At 36.5% G+C, this 12,219-nt stretch overlaps 2 protein-coding genes across 2 annotated transcripts; one reads left to right on the forward strand and one right to left on the reverse strand.

The window, feature by feature from the left end:
- The first annotated feature begins 3,286 nt into the window (after positions 1-3,286).
- Positions 3,287-4,602, forward strand: LOC113274239. The gene is made up of 4 exons (XM_026523691.1): positions 3,287-3,489; positions 3,612-3,717; positions 3,807-3,890; positions 4,001-4,602. The coding sequence occupies exons 1-4, from the start codon at positions 3,367-3,369 to the stop codon at positions 4,051-4,053; spliced, it is 366 nt and encodes a 121-aa protein (XP_026379476.1). The 5' UTR covers positions 3,287-3,366; the 3' UTR covers positions 4,054-4,602.
- Positions 4,603-11,237: 6,635 nt separating this feature from the next.
- LOC113276475 (ubiquitin-40S ribosomal protein S27a-like) lies at positions 11,238-11,896 on the reverse strand. Its single transcript, XM_026526075.1, has one exon. The coding sequence runs from the start codon at positions 11,860-11,862 to the stop codon at positions 11,392-11,394; it is 471 nt and encodes a 156-aa protein (XP_026381860.1). The 5' UTR covers positions 11,863-11,896; the 3' UTR covers positions 11,238-11,391.
- Between the last annotated feature and the right edge of the window lie 323 nt (positions 11,897-12,219).

Consider the following 12,219-nt stretch of genomic DNA (forward strand, 5'->3'; position numbering starts at 1 on the left):
ATTAGTTGCTCCCATGCTAAGGCAGTGCGGCGATCTCTCGGCATTAATATTGATCAGATCATCATTCAGTGGCATACTGTCAAGGAATGGATTATATCTTGGTTCCATGATGTTCAGAATATAGGAGGAGATGATATTAGCATCTGGAGAAGCTTGTTAATTGTTGGGAGTTGGATAATATGGAAGGAAAGGTGTGGCTGTGTTTTTCAGGATAAAACACTCAATCCTGTGAACACTGTCTCAAGGATTGAATATCAACTAATTAGTTAAAATGTCTCTTCTCAAGATAGAGCAGATGATAATTTAACTAATGATTCTATGTTTCCGGATATACTTCCTAGAATTTTTTTTTATGTTTGCAGGATATTTTGGATGAAGCAGTTGTCTTTAAATTCTTTGTGGATACATATTTTGATCAAGACACTAACGAATGTGGTACTGATATTGTCTTATATAATACTGCAGGTGCATGCGTTGGGTTCAAAGGATCTCATGCAGCTGGAACAATTGATGCAGAAGCAGGAGAATGTAGAGCCGTGCTGGAAGGGCTGAGATGGGAAAAGGCAACAGAAATAGACAGAATTCATCTAGTAGCTGATGCTGAGACTGTCGTAAACTCTATCAATAATTGCACTCTTCTTATGATATGGGAGAATAGGAAGATCATTCAAGAGATTAAGCTTTTGTTAGATACTTTTACTTTCTCTAAGATTTCTCATGTCAGAAGGAACTTAACTCTATACATGATTCCATTCCAAAAGTAGTTAGAAGAGATAAACTACTCATTGAATAGTTCAGTCATGTTATTTTACATCTTGAAACTTTGTTATCCAGCCTTTTAGACCCTGGTAATTCTTAATAAATGCATTCTCCTTTTATCAAAAAAAAAAAAAAATCCAATGAATACACATAATGCAACTAATGTAATCAAAAAACAATTAGGGGTTGGAAACTTACGAATTTGAGCATGTTCTTCATTTACCATCTTGTGAAATTGTTTTAGCACAAAACCCTAGTTCTCCTAATTTACAAATTTGAGAAATTTCAATTAAATTAGGGCATTAGAAAATTCCCTGTGGATGCTGGATGTGTTAGTGTTGTTGATGGCTCTGAAGAAACTTGATATTGTCGATAGTGGTATTTGTGGCGACGGAGATGGTGGTGGCGTTGGCGATGGTGCTAGAGAAATGATATTTTTCATGGTAGTGTTGGTATTTGTGGTGGTGCGGATGGTATTGGTGGTGTCGTTGATGGTGGTGGGAGAACATAATGATGTTGACTATGACGGCATTGGTGTTTTTTAGTGTTAAAGTTGGATGAAGGAAACTAGAATTTCTGAAGTTATTTTTCGATTTGGAGAATATGATGTTTTGGTTGAGGATATATTTGTCAGTTTATAAATAATTTGTCTCTCGTCCATTTCACCCAACACAACAGTTTGCTCGTCCACTACGACCATCTTTATTTGTTATCTGTGCATTTAACTATACCTTTTGAATCTTAATGCTAGAATCTTGGAGATAGAAAAGGCTTTTTATTTATTTTTGATAGACAAGACAGTTTATCAAGTTTAAAATCTTACTAGATTAGTGCCCGTGCTACGCGCTGGGTATATTTTTTCTTAACTTGGTATGCGCGGGGCTCTGTGCCGCCCTGTGGCGATGCATTTTTTATTTGGTGTGAGTAGGGCTTGGCCCCGTCCCGTGAAGATGTATTTTTGATCTGGTATGTGCCGGGTTTCACCCCGCCCGTGGCGATGCATGATTTGGTGTGCACAGGGCTTTACCCGTGGAGATGTATTTTTGATTTGGTGTGGGGATTCGTCCCGCCCCGTGGCGATGCACGATTTGGTGTGCGCAGGGTTTCTCCCCGCCCCGTGGAGTGTACTTTTGATTTGGTGTGGTGGGGAAAATACATTAAATAGGTTGAAAATATGTGCAGATTTTATTTTCTTTTTCTTTTTACCTCGGTGTGCGCGGGTCTTCTTCCCGTCTCGTGGAAATGCATTTTTGATTTGGTGAGCGCGAGGCTTCACCCCGCCCCGTGGAGATCTATTTTTGATTTGGTGCGGCGTGGCAAATACATTAAATAGGTAGAGGATATGTGCAAATTTTATTTATTTTTTCCTTTTATTTTCGCAGAAAATATGTGGATTTTTCTCCTTTATTTATTAATTTGGAAAAAGTAATCTAAGTATAATAATTACTCGATTTCCAAATTAAATTTGGACTTTCATAAAATCCAAACACGGTAAGTTAGGTTTTTCTTTTAAGTTCGGAATTTTTAAATCAATCATACATTGCCAAATGTCTTCACTTTATAAATTACAAATTCAATTTGGTTTTCCTTTTTTAATCTTTTTCCTATTCTTTTTAAACCAATCATACATTGTCAAGTGTCCTCGTCAAAACGCTCGTTTCACAAAACTCAAAAAAGACCTATTATGGCCAATAAAAAAACGAGGATTTCTTTACCGTTCAACGTAAAAACTTTATTTATCTAAGCCTTTAATTCTTTAGATTTCCTCCCGCATTCTAGTGGATCGCTCATAAGATATTCGTCCAACAGTACCATAAACGTTGACGATTTGATGCACAAGACATTTCATGGGTGCCCATATACTAGATTCAAGAGGACCACAAATAAGGAATTAATCGGACTAGCAATCATGGTCCTTGGAGCACTCTCGCAAGGAACCTCATAAAGTGACGTTTGACGGGGTAGAACTTGAAAGATTAAGGACAAGGAGCATAAATAGATGTGGAAGCGTAATTTAATTCAAAATATGTTGCCATATTCTATGATCGCCCAGTGTCGATTTTCCGGCCCTAGTAAAATGCTATTTTGATTTTCTTCTCCACACGTTAAAGGTGTCGATTTTACTCTCTAAGAAAAAAAATAATCCTTTTTCGTCGATTAATAATAGCGCGGTCGATCATTACTTAAAAATTTTAACGGTGGGGAAGTAGCCCACAAATGGAATTACATTCTCTCTAGACAAGTATTATAACATACTCTATCTTGGAAGCTAATGGCACATTATTGGAGTCACTTTCTCTTTTTTTGTTAAGCAACATCTTCTTAGAGGTATACACTTTGAAAAACTCATTTCCCTTATCTGTTGAGATAGATAGATGAGATGAGATGAGATGAAATGAAATCCTATACTTTTGGATTTCTAATGGTATTTTGGCCTTTCACTAAAGATATCTCTGGATAGCCCATCCTCTCCTTTTCTCTTGTTTCCTAGTTTCTTTTCCCTAAATATCTTTTTCCCTCCCACTCACACACAATAGATCTCTCCCTAGGGGACTTGGGTATTTGTTTGTTCTTTGAAAGTATTTTATTCTAGCTCTAATTTCTTTTATGGAGTTGCACTATTTTGTCCACTACAATTACAAGCATCGAACAAAAGAAGAAATGTCCCATGAACACCATGATGAGCACCGACCATGTCTGTATTGCCAACCGCATACTTACATTAGAATGGTATGCAATAACACCTTAGTTATAGTACATTTCTTTTGGTGAACAAGGAATTGTTTATAAACTACTAGTAAAATATAAGGTTGGTATACCACTAAGTATTTTTTTAATGGAAATGGAAACAGGTTCAACACTTGATAGAGAGATGCCTACTGCTTCACATGAGCCAAGACCAATGTATTGAAGCACTTTCTACGCGTGCTAATATACAGCCTCTAATCACCCTAACAGGTTTCTTTCTATCTTTATGTGGATTTAGAACTACAATATTTTGTTGGAGATCTCTCATTTAGTTCATTGAACTTGTATACAAATTGCAGTTTGGAAAGAGTTGCTCAAAGTAAATAGAGATTTCTTTCGGTCATATTCCGAAAACTCGACTTCACCAAGGTCGACTCTCGATAGTAAGTTCACAAAGACAGCCTGACCTTTGAAATTATGAAATTACATTTGATACGGCAAGGCTTTCATAGAGCTGTTAATCTAATATCTCTTGTATTCGACATTCTTATAGGTAGATCTGATCAGTGGGAGTCGAGATTTAAAACAAGGAAAGAACGGAAGTAGCCAAGAATGGGAGTCGTGCATTTGAAACAGATTTCATATTGAGACGCGGCGATGGATGTCTAGTTTTACAAGCAAAAATAGTATAGGTGATACTGTAATAGTGGTTCTCAACCTATCTAAGCCAGATCACATTTGGACGGTTGTAATTTTGGTTACCTGAAGATAAATCAGTATGACAATAATGCACCAAAACGTACTAGGCTTGAGCATCAGATGGGATCCAATGAGTTTCATCCCATCTGCAACCAATCTGCCCAATGTGGATTTTGGATTTGTCATCTACGTCTAGTCTGATGATGTGTGTCATTCAATAGATTCAGATCAAATGGATGATGAGATGGGCAGATTAGACGCGAGTGAGCCTAATGGGTTTTTATAACTTTTATTCTTGGGAACCCTTCCTTTTTTGTTTTTTTTATTTAGAGGATCATCCCTCCGTTTGGGACAAGGATGGTAGAGCAAGTTTAGTGTTGCGATCCTATAATCCTAAATTGCTATCCCATGTATAGTTTTTTATTTGGGAATTTAATTATGTGACGCACTAGGCAACCAAGCAACGTATTTTAAAATTTTGTTTAAAGCGAAAAGGATTTTATAAAACTGTTCAGTAAAAAGCAATTTATAAAACCGTCTTATTTTCACTTTCTATTTTATAAACAACTCAGTTTATAAAGCCGTTTACTTCGAACGCATTTTATAAACACTTTCTATTTTATAAACGAGTTTATAAATTTGCGTTTGTGGAGGAACGTTTTTTAAAAATGAGTTTAACTTGACACGGCTTTTATAACACCGTGATGCTATATTTGAGAATTGTCAAATTCAGTTCTCAAATATGGAAACCCAGTTTGGCAATTTGACAATTTGGCTACGAATATAGCTTTTGACAATCAGGAGTACGGTACGTTTTGTTTCCAAATATGGCTTTTGGAAACAACGCTGCGATTGCTCTTATGAAGTCAAAATTAAAAAGCGGAAATGTTATGTATACCCCTGATATGAATGAGCCTTCCTGAAAACCCTTATCAACTGTAATTATACCCCTCATTTAATAAAAGAAAATCAATTTAATCAACAATACCAAATATACCCTCTCCACATAAAAGCTTAGATCTAATTTCGCTCTCTATCGAGTAAATTAATCGTTTCTTTTCTAGTTCTCTTCCTTCTCTCTCAGCGACAACCACCAATACCATCTGCATCGTCGCCACCACATTTCCATCGCCGCCTCTACTACAACACCACCTTTACTTCATCCACCGTCTCCTAGTGCACTACCTCTAGAAAACCCACAACCAGTTCCAACACCACTTCATATATGCCCACTAAATCCATTACCAGTAGCAACATCACCATCACCTCCTTAACAATCGATTTAGATCGATTTTCACTTGATTCAACTAACAATCTTAAATCTAGTGATGAATCGGCGACAAACTAATCTCGAACATCAGAAGAAAAAAAAATAGTTTCATTTCAATTTCAACAAGATTTGCTTGGAAAAACCTAAGATTGATGATGTTAGTTCTTAGAGAATTTTCTCTAATTAGGAAGAGATGATGATAATTATCATGAATAATTGAATCTAAGATTCAATCATAAAAAGAAAAAAAGAGGTAAAACAAGGGAAAAGGAGTTTCAATTTGGTACTCATTTTGATTTATTTTCGACTAGGGTTTATTTTGTGATTTATTTCGTTGTTTTGTAGCGATTTTGTATTGGTACCTATATGATGGCTTGATAAAATTAATAAGAAACGCATTTTTATGTTTGACTTTAGGATGTAATTTGAAGTTCGAGAAATAATCGAATGAACAGAAGGAGGAGTTCAAGAGAAGAAGTAAAGGAGTTGGAAACACTAGCGGAATCGAGGTTGGAGAAAAAGTTGATGATATACTGTGTTATAAAATTCATTGCGTCATGTAAAAAGAGCATCATTGGGTTCAAAATCAGCTTTTAGCACTTGAGATCCAAAATTATTAGAACTTGAAATTTCTAACCAACTGTCATGTAGTTATCATTTAAATACATCAGGTATTATTCACATGCAATAACTCAATTTCGCAACTTCAAGTTTCTATTATATTCTGGCTCACACTTCGGCAAAACTTGTCTTGTACTAAATTATTTTTTTGACTCAATACTAAAACTGATATGATATCTAATTTTCAAAATGAACCTGGACAAACTCGAGCAACTAATTTAAACCATCGCAAGCAAAACACATGGTGTGAGCTGTTGCATTTTCATGGATGCACCACATTAACATAGCTAAAAGACACTGTAACGCAAGATGAATGAGAACAGTGGGAGTTATATCGAAATTACTCCCTCGTTAAATATACATTTTTTTTTTGAATCTCGGTGTTAGATTGTTATTGAATTTCTTGTTGATTTCAATATGTTGTCAGAATCAAACTTCACCCGCAGAAAGCCTACATGTATGTCCATGTTTTGTGACGTTGTCTCATTATGATTTCTCATTCTGGCAGAAAAAGTATCCATAATTTGACCAACTGCATAATGGTGCCTCACGCGACATGTATTCTTTAGTTAATCCAGAATAAGATTAAGATAATCAAGATCCATAAGTTGTTGATTTTAGTAGATGCTGTGGTGGTGATGATGGTTGGTGTTGTTGGTGGTCATTGTTGTTGTTATGCATGTGGTTGTTGTGTTTGCAGCAGTGGTAGTGGATGTTGTGGTGGTGGCAGTGCTGGTGATTTTTGTGTTTGCAGCAACGTTGTAGGTGGTGGATTTTGGTGCAGCAGATGGTGGTGGTAATAAAAATAGTAGTGCTTATGATGTTGTTTTGGAGGTGGTGATGGTGGAGTTTGAGAGAGCTATTTATTTATTATTATTGTAGGAGCAAAAATAAAATGATAGTGGAAATGGTAGCAGTGATATAATATTTATTATTATTGGATAAATAAAAAGAGCACCATTATACCTGTAGAAATTGCACTGACAAAAGCATGGTTCATATGGAAGGAGAGATGCAATCTAGTTTTTGAAAACAAACAGCAGACAAGTGCACAATTAGGTACGGAAATCCGTAGATACTTAAAATTCTGGTACAAGGATCACCCATTACTAAATCAAGTTAAAAAAGGAAAATTTTTAACCCCTAACTGGAATCCTCTTAAGAGATCTCAACCGAAATTAAATATTGATGCGGCTTGGATTTCAGCTAATTTGCCAGCAGGTTTCTCTTTAATTCTTAGAAGTGATGCAGGAACTCTTGAACAAGGAAGAGCAGGAGCTTTCACAGCCTCTACCCCTGAAGAAGCGGAAGCCCTAGGTCTGTTGCAGGGAGCTAAATGGGCGGCAGAAATTGGCTTGTCAAATTTCTCAATAGAGGGTGACTGCAAAAATCTTTTTGATTACCTTAATGGTATTGAATCTTCGTTAGAATGGCAGAGTATATCTATATTAGAAGAAGCTACCAATGAACTTAAGTCTTGTAATAACTTTTTAGGTTTCTATTTTGTTCCAAGAACAGCTAACAATGTAGCTGACTTAATGGCCAAAGAAGCCAAAAACTTCAGATCAACTCTTAATTGGAGAAAAGAACCTCCTGAATGTATTAGAGTAGCTCTAGAAGTAGATAAATCAAATGTTAAAGTTGATTCATCAAGCCCAACATTAGATGGCTCTACTCATCGTGTTGTACGGATTACTAACTCCCAAAGTTAGTCTTTTGAATGCATTATTAACTTACAAAAAAACAAAAAATGCTACTATGCTAGTATGTTTTCAATTTAAATCATGGGCCACCCTGACGAAATATTTTTTTATTTTTTTATGGAAGAGCAAATATTTATGGGGTTCGGATCATGGGACTCAGAATTTTGACGCATGGTTTTGACACAAACATCTATTCATCTAATGATTCATTATAATTCATCTAATGGCTGTCAAGTATGATAAGGTGGCATGTTTTCAACCTACATAAACTTTCCGGCTCCAGCCAAACCGAGCCAATAACATAATACAGTATAATTCGACGTGGAAAATTAAAACATCAAAAGTTTCTGCCAATATCTGTTCATCTTCTTCGCCTAATTGGGAACTCTTTTATCTCCATTTTCAATAAATTGCTCAAACGAATAAACCATAAATACAGCTCGAAGATTTGAAATCCATTCATGAGATTTTAAGTCTATCATTGTGTTTTTCGCTCAAAAATCCATTCAGATCATTACTTTCACCAATCAACACTTGATTGTCATCAGCTTTGTCAAGTCATCCGTGGATAATTGTCCTGAATCCAAATGAAAAACTTAAAATATATGCATAACATCCCCCACAAATGAAAGATACTTATGATAATTGAATAACGATACAAAAAAAGTATGCAATCAACAGACTACTCTTGGCCATTATATGCTAACACGACATAGCCTTGCCCGATCTAGTTTAGGAAAAATCTTTACTTCAATAGAAAGAGAAAAGAAAACAAATGATGTTAAAATAATCTATGAAATCACAAGTACAAATGAGAATAGGAAGAAGAAATAAAAGAAGTTATCAGTACCGTAATGGAAAATTGGGGAAGAAGACTAAACTACTTAACCCGAAAACGTCGCAAGACAAACTTTGTTTTCCTTGGCTCGGCTTAGCTGGAGCCGTATAGTTTATTATGACTAAAACATATGCCAACTCATTACACTTGACAACCTTTAGATTCACCGTAATGGACGGTTAGATGCTTGTGTCAATATCATGCGTTAAAATTTTCAGTCCCATGATCCGGACCCTTATTTATGTTAAAGAATGTTTACAAGTGGGGGATAGGGAGCTGCCCCAAACATAAATACATTAAAGGGACGTCTCCGACCAAAAGAATCCGCGAAGTCAGGTGGTATGCAATCGGATTAACCTGGCTTCCTAGGCTAAACTGTCGCCTGCAGCAGTGGGAACCGAGAAATATGTGTGCAAGCTATTTGGGTGGGTTCTGCATGAAGCAATCTGCCAGAGGCAATATGCAGTTCTTTATTGTAGATTACTAATTTACCGCCATAGGGTTATTGCTGATCTTTGATAGTTGTTTGCAGTCAGTGTGGATACCAAATGCGATTGTGACTACTTGGGCCTCTGCATGAAATTGTGACCAAATTATGACCATCCTGATCCGAAAATGAAGTCAATAATGGAGTTGCCAATCACCAAGAAAAGCAGAATAGCTTAACCGACGGGTTGCCATCGACCTTGTAGGACTTGTCGATCGATTTCTAGGGTGCAGTCAGCAGAGGTGAGAATAGAGTGGGTAGTAAAGTGGTAGAAGAAGAGAGGATGGGTGATGGAGGTGACAGAATGGAAGGTGTGGAGTTCCAAAACAATCTGATGCGGGTGACTAGCTGTGTAGGACAAGCGTTGATGCCGTCAAAATGGATAGAACAACGATTTTCTGATGAACCGAAGAATGGTCTCAATGAGAATCTGATGGTCAGAAAGGATATGAGAAGAAATCCAACCCGCTATCCAGTATCCAGTCTGGGAAGAGTAATAGCAGGGGAACCAGAGGAAAGATGTGATGCTTAAGGTGCTAATTCGCCTAGAATCCGTAGTCACCAAGTCGATTAAACTCCAAAAGTAAAAACAAACGACCGACAACACATAATTAGTTACAAAAGAAGGAGCGGCAAGAGTTTACCTTGCTGATACGAACCTGATTACTGATTAACTCAGAACCTCACATAGCGATAAGTTGCAATGATTCAAAATGAAACCAAGTTCAGTTTCTGAAGTTCGAGGTTCGAGTCTTGCAAAACTGGCAGAGAGGAGAGACAGCAGGGACAAAAGGTCTAGTCTAGCACAAGGGAAGCGAGTTTCCAAAGTGATGTTGGTAGCACAAGCCAAGCAAATTTCCGAAGGAAACAAACGGAGTAAGATTTTTAGAAAGTAAGCCTGCAAATTGGGAAGATCCTAACCCACCAAGAGGAATGGAAGAGTAGGAGATGAGCATTACTAGAAAGTCTAAAACGCTCAAGAAGCTCCGGACTCAGTTTTCTTCTAAAGCTCAAGAAGTTCGGGATTGAATATTAATTTTAATTTCTACTTTAATGTATGCTTGGGGAGATGGCAAGAATCTCTATGAAATCTGTGAAAGCAATCCTATCATAGCACATGCTCTTGACATTTACAAAAATGAAGTAAGCCATAGCCAGAAGTAGTAGAAATAACCACATCTAAATTCCAGGACGTCCAATTAAAAAAATTCTCCAGCCTCAGAGTCGAGAACAAGCAATACGATGCTAGGCCCAAGTGGTAACCAAGTAGAGCATACAAGGTTTGAGAAGAACCTAAATTTTGTTATGAAAAGAAAGTCACATCTACTTTTGTTATGAAAAGAAAATCACATCAACACAGCATTCAACTGGTTATTTATTTCTCTTCCAAAAAACTTTAAATCAGAGTTCAGATGCTTTATAATAACTAAGAGCTAGAGAAATATAACTAATCAAAAAAATGCTAGAGAAATATAATGAATCATAAGAGCTGGAAAACTTCAACAATCATTATCTCCTTTAATCTTGTTTTGCACAGTAATACTTGTACTGTTAATCTTATTTTGGAGCACCCATGTAAATGTATTTATCTTCCTAGACAAAACGGCGCAAATGGAAACACCTAGTTGATCAACACTTAAAGTGGCAAATTTCTCATTTTACTTCGATAACCAAGTTGAAAATTCTTAAAACTACCAACTTAATGCACAAATAATGCAGTAAACAACTATTGTTTGCAACTTTCTTATATAAAAGAGTTGCAGATCTTTCTAGGGTATAAGACTACATAGTCTAGATTTTTCAGGTTTTCTAAGTAGAATGATTTTGTTCAACCTTAACTATAACTATAGTTTGAAAAAACTAATGCGGTAAATAACTGTTGGTTGTGGCAATTCTTCTACAAAAGAGTTGCAGATCTTAATACCAAGCTCACTCCATGGAGGATAAAATCACCACCATCTTTACAAAATCATTCACATACATAGGAGTAAAATCTCAATTAACCTTGAAACAGTAGTCAATTCAACTCAGCAGTGGCTGAGAGTGTCAGAGCACATAATTCTGAATCAAAAATACAAATTATTCACAACATGGCATCAAAAAACAAAAAGGATTTCTCATGTTGGTGACTAACATTATATAATTAACCCATCAAATTATAAATCATCAAAATAAAGTATGAGCATATATGCTAAGATAGATTAAATAGATAACTCCAGTGCGTTAACTAAAATTTAAAGATTAAATATCCACCATCAAATACATAAACCCTAAATCAAAATTTCAGAATCTTTCAAAAACAAAAGTAAATTCATAAAAGAGACTCTCAGACATCTCCAGCCTTCTGGTAAACATATGTCAAACCACACTTACCACAATAATGACGATCAAAATGATTAGCCATGAAAGTCCCAGCACCACACTCAGAATTAGGGCACTCCTTTCTCAACCTCTGAACTTTTCCAAGATCATCAACTTTGTAAAACTGCAACACGGCCAACTTCACTTTCCTATGCTTGTGCTTGATCTTCTTTGGTTTAGTGTAGGTCTTCTTCTTCCTTTTCTTAGCACCACCTCTCAGACGTAAAACCAAATGAAGTGTTGATTCTTTCTGGATATTGTAATCAGCTAGAGTACGACCATCTTCCAGTTGCTTTCCTGCGAAAATCAAACGCTGTTGATCTGGAGGGATTCCCTCTTTGTCTTGGATCTTAGCTTTGACATTGTCGATTGTATCACTGCTCTCAACCTCAAGGGTTATTGTCTTCCCTGTTAGGGTTTTAACGAAGATCTGCATATTGAGGTACTTGCAGAGCAAAACAATAACCTAACACGGCGAAGGGGAGAATGAGGAGTAACGAGATTTTATACTGCATTTTTAGGGTTTCAGGATCACACGTGCCATTAGTATACTTCCGTCTTTGCAAACTTCTTGGGCTATGATAGGTACGCGTAATCTCATAAGTAGTTTCCAGGCCCGGGATGATGTCGGAGGGTTTGTTGGACTTCAAAGCGCATTGCTGATGGGGTTGGCATTTGGGATGGGACCTGCAGATTCAAACTGACCCATTTTTGCTGTGGTTTGTACTGTATTTTCAGATTTTTTTCTTTTAAGAAGAAAGGATAAGTTTTAAAAAGAAAAATGTAACAAGGC

This window comes from Papaver somniferum, chromosome 4 (assembly GCF_003573695.1).
Source record: "Papaver somniferum cultivar HN1 chromosome 4, ASM357369v1, whole genome shotgun sequence".
NCBI lineage: Eukaryota > Viridiplantae > Streptophyta > Magnoliopsida > Ranunculales > Papaveraceae > Papaver > Papaver somniferum.

Coding starts and splice junctions, on each gene's coding strand:
- LOC113274239 (XM_026523691.1), top strand. CDS start 3,367: ATGGAGTTGCACTATTTTGTCCACTACAATTACAAGCATCGAACAAAA. Junction 3,490..3,611: donor CGCATACTTACATTAGAATG/GTATGCAATAAC, acceptor AAATGGAAACAG/GTTCAACACTTGATAGAGAG. Junction 3,718..3,806: donor GCCTCTAATCACCCTAACAG/GTTTCTTTCTAT, acceptor TACAAATTGCAG/TTTGGAAAGAGTTGCTCAAA.
- LOC113276475 (XM_026526075.1), bottom strand. CDS start 11,862: ATGCAGATCTTCGTTAAAACCCTAACAGGGAAGACAATAACCCTTGAG.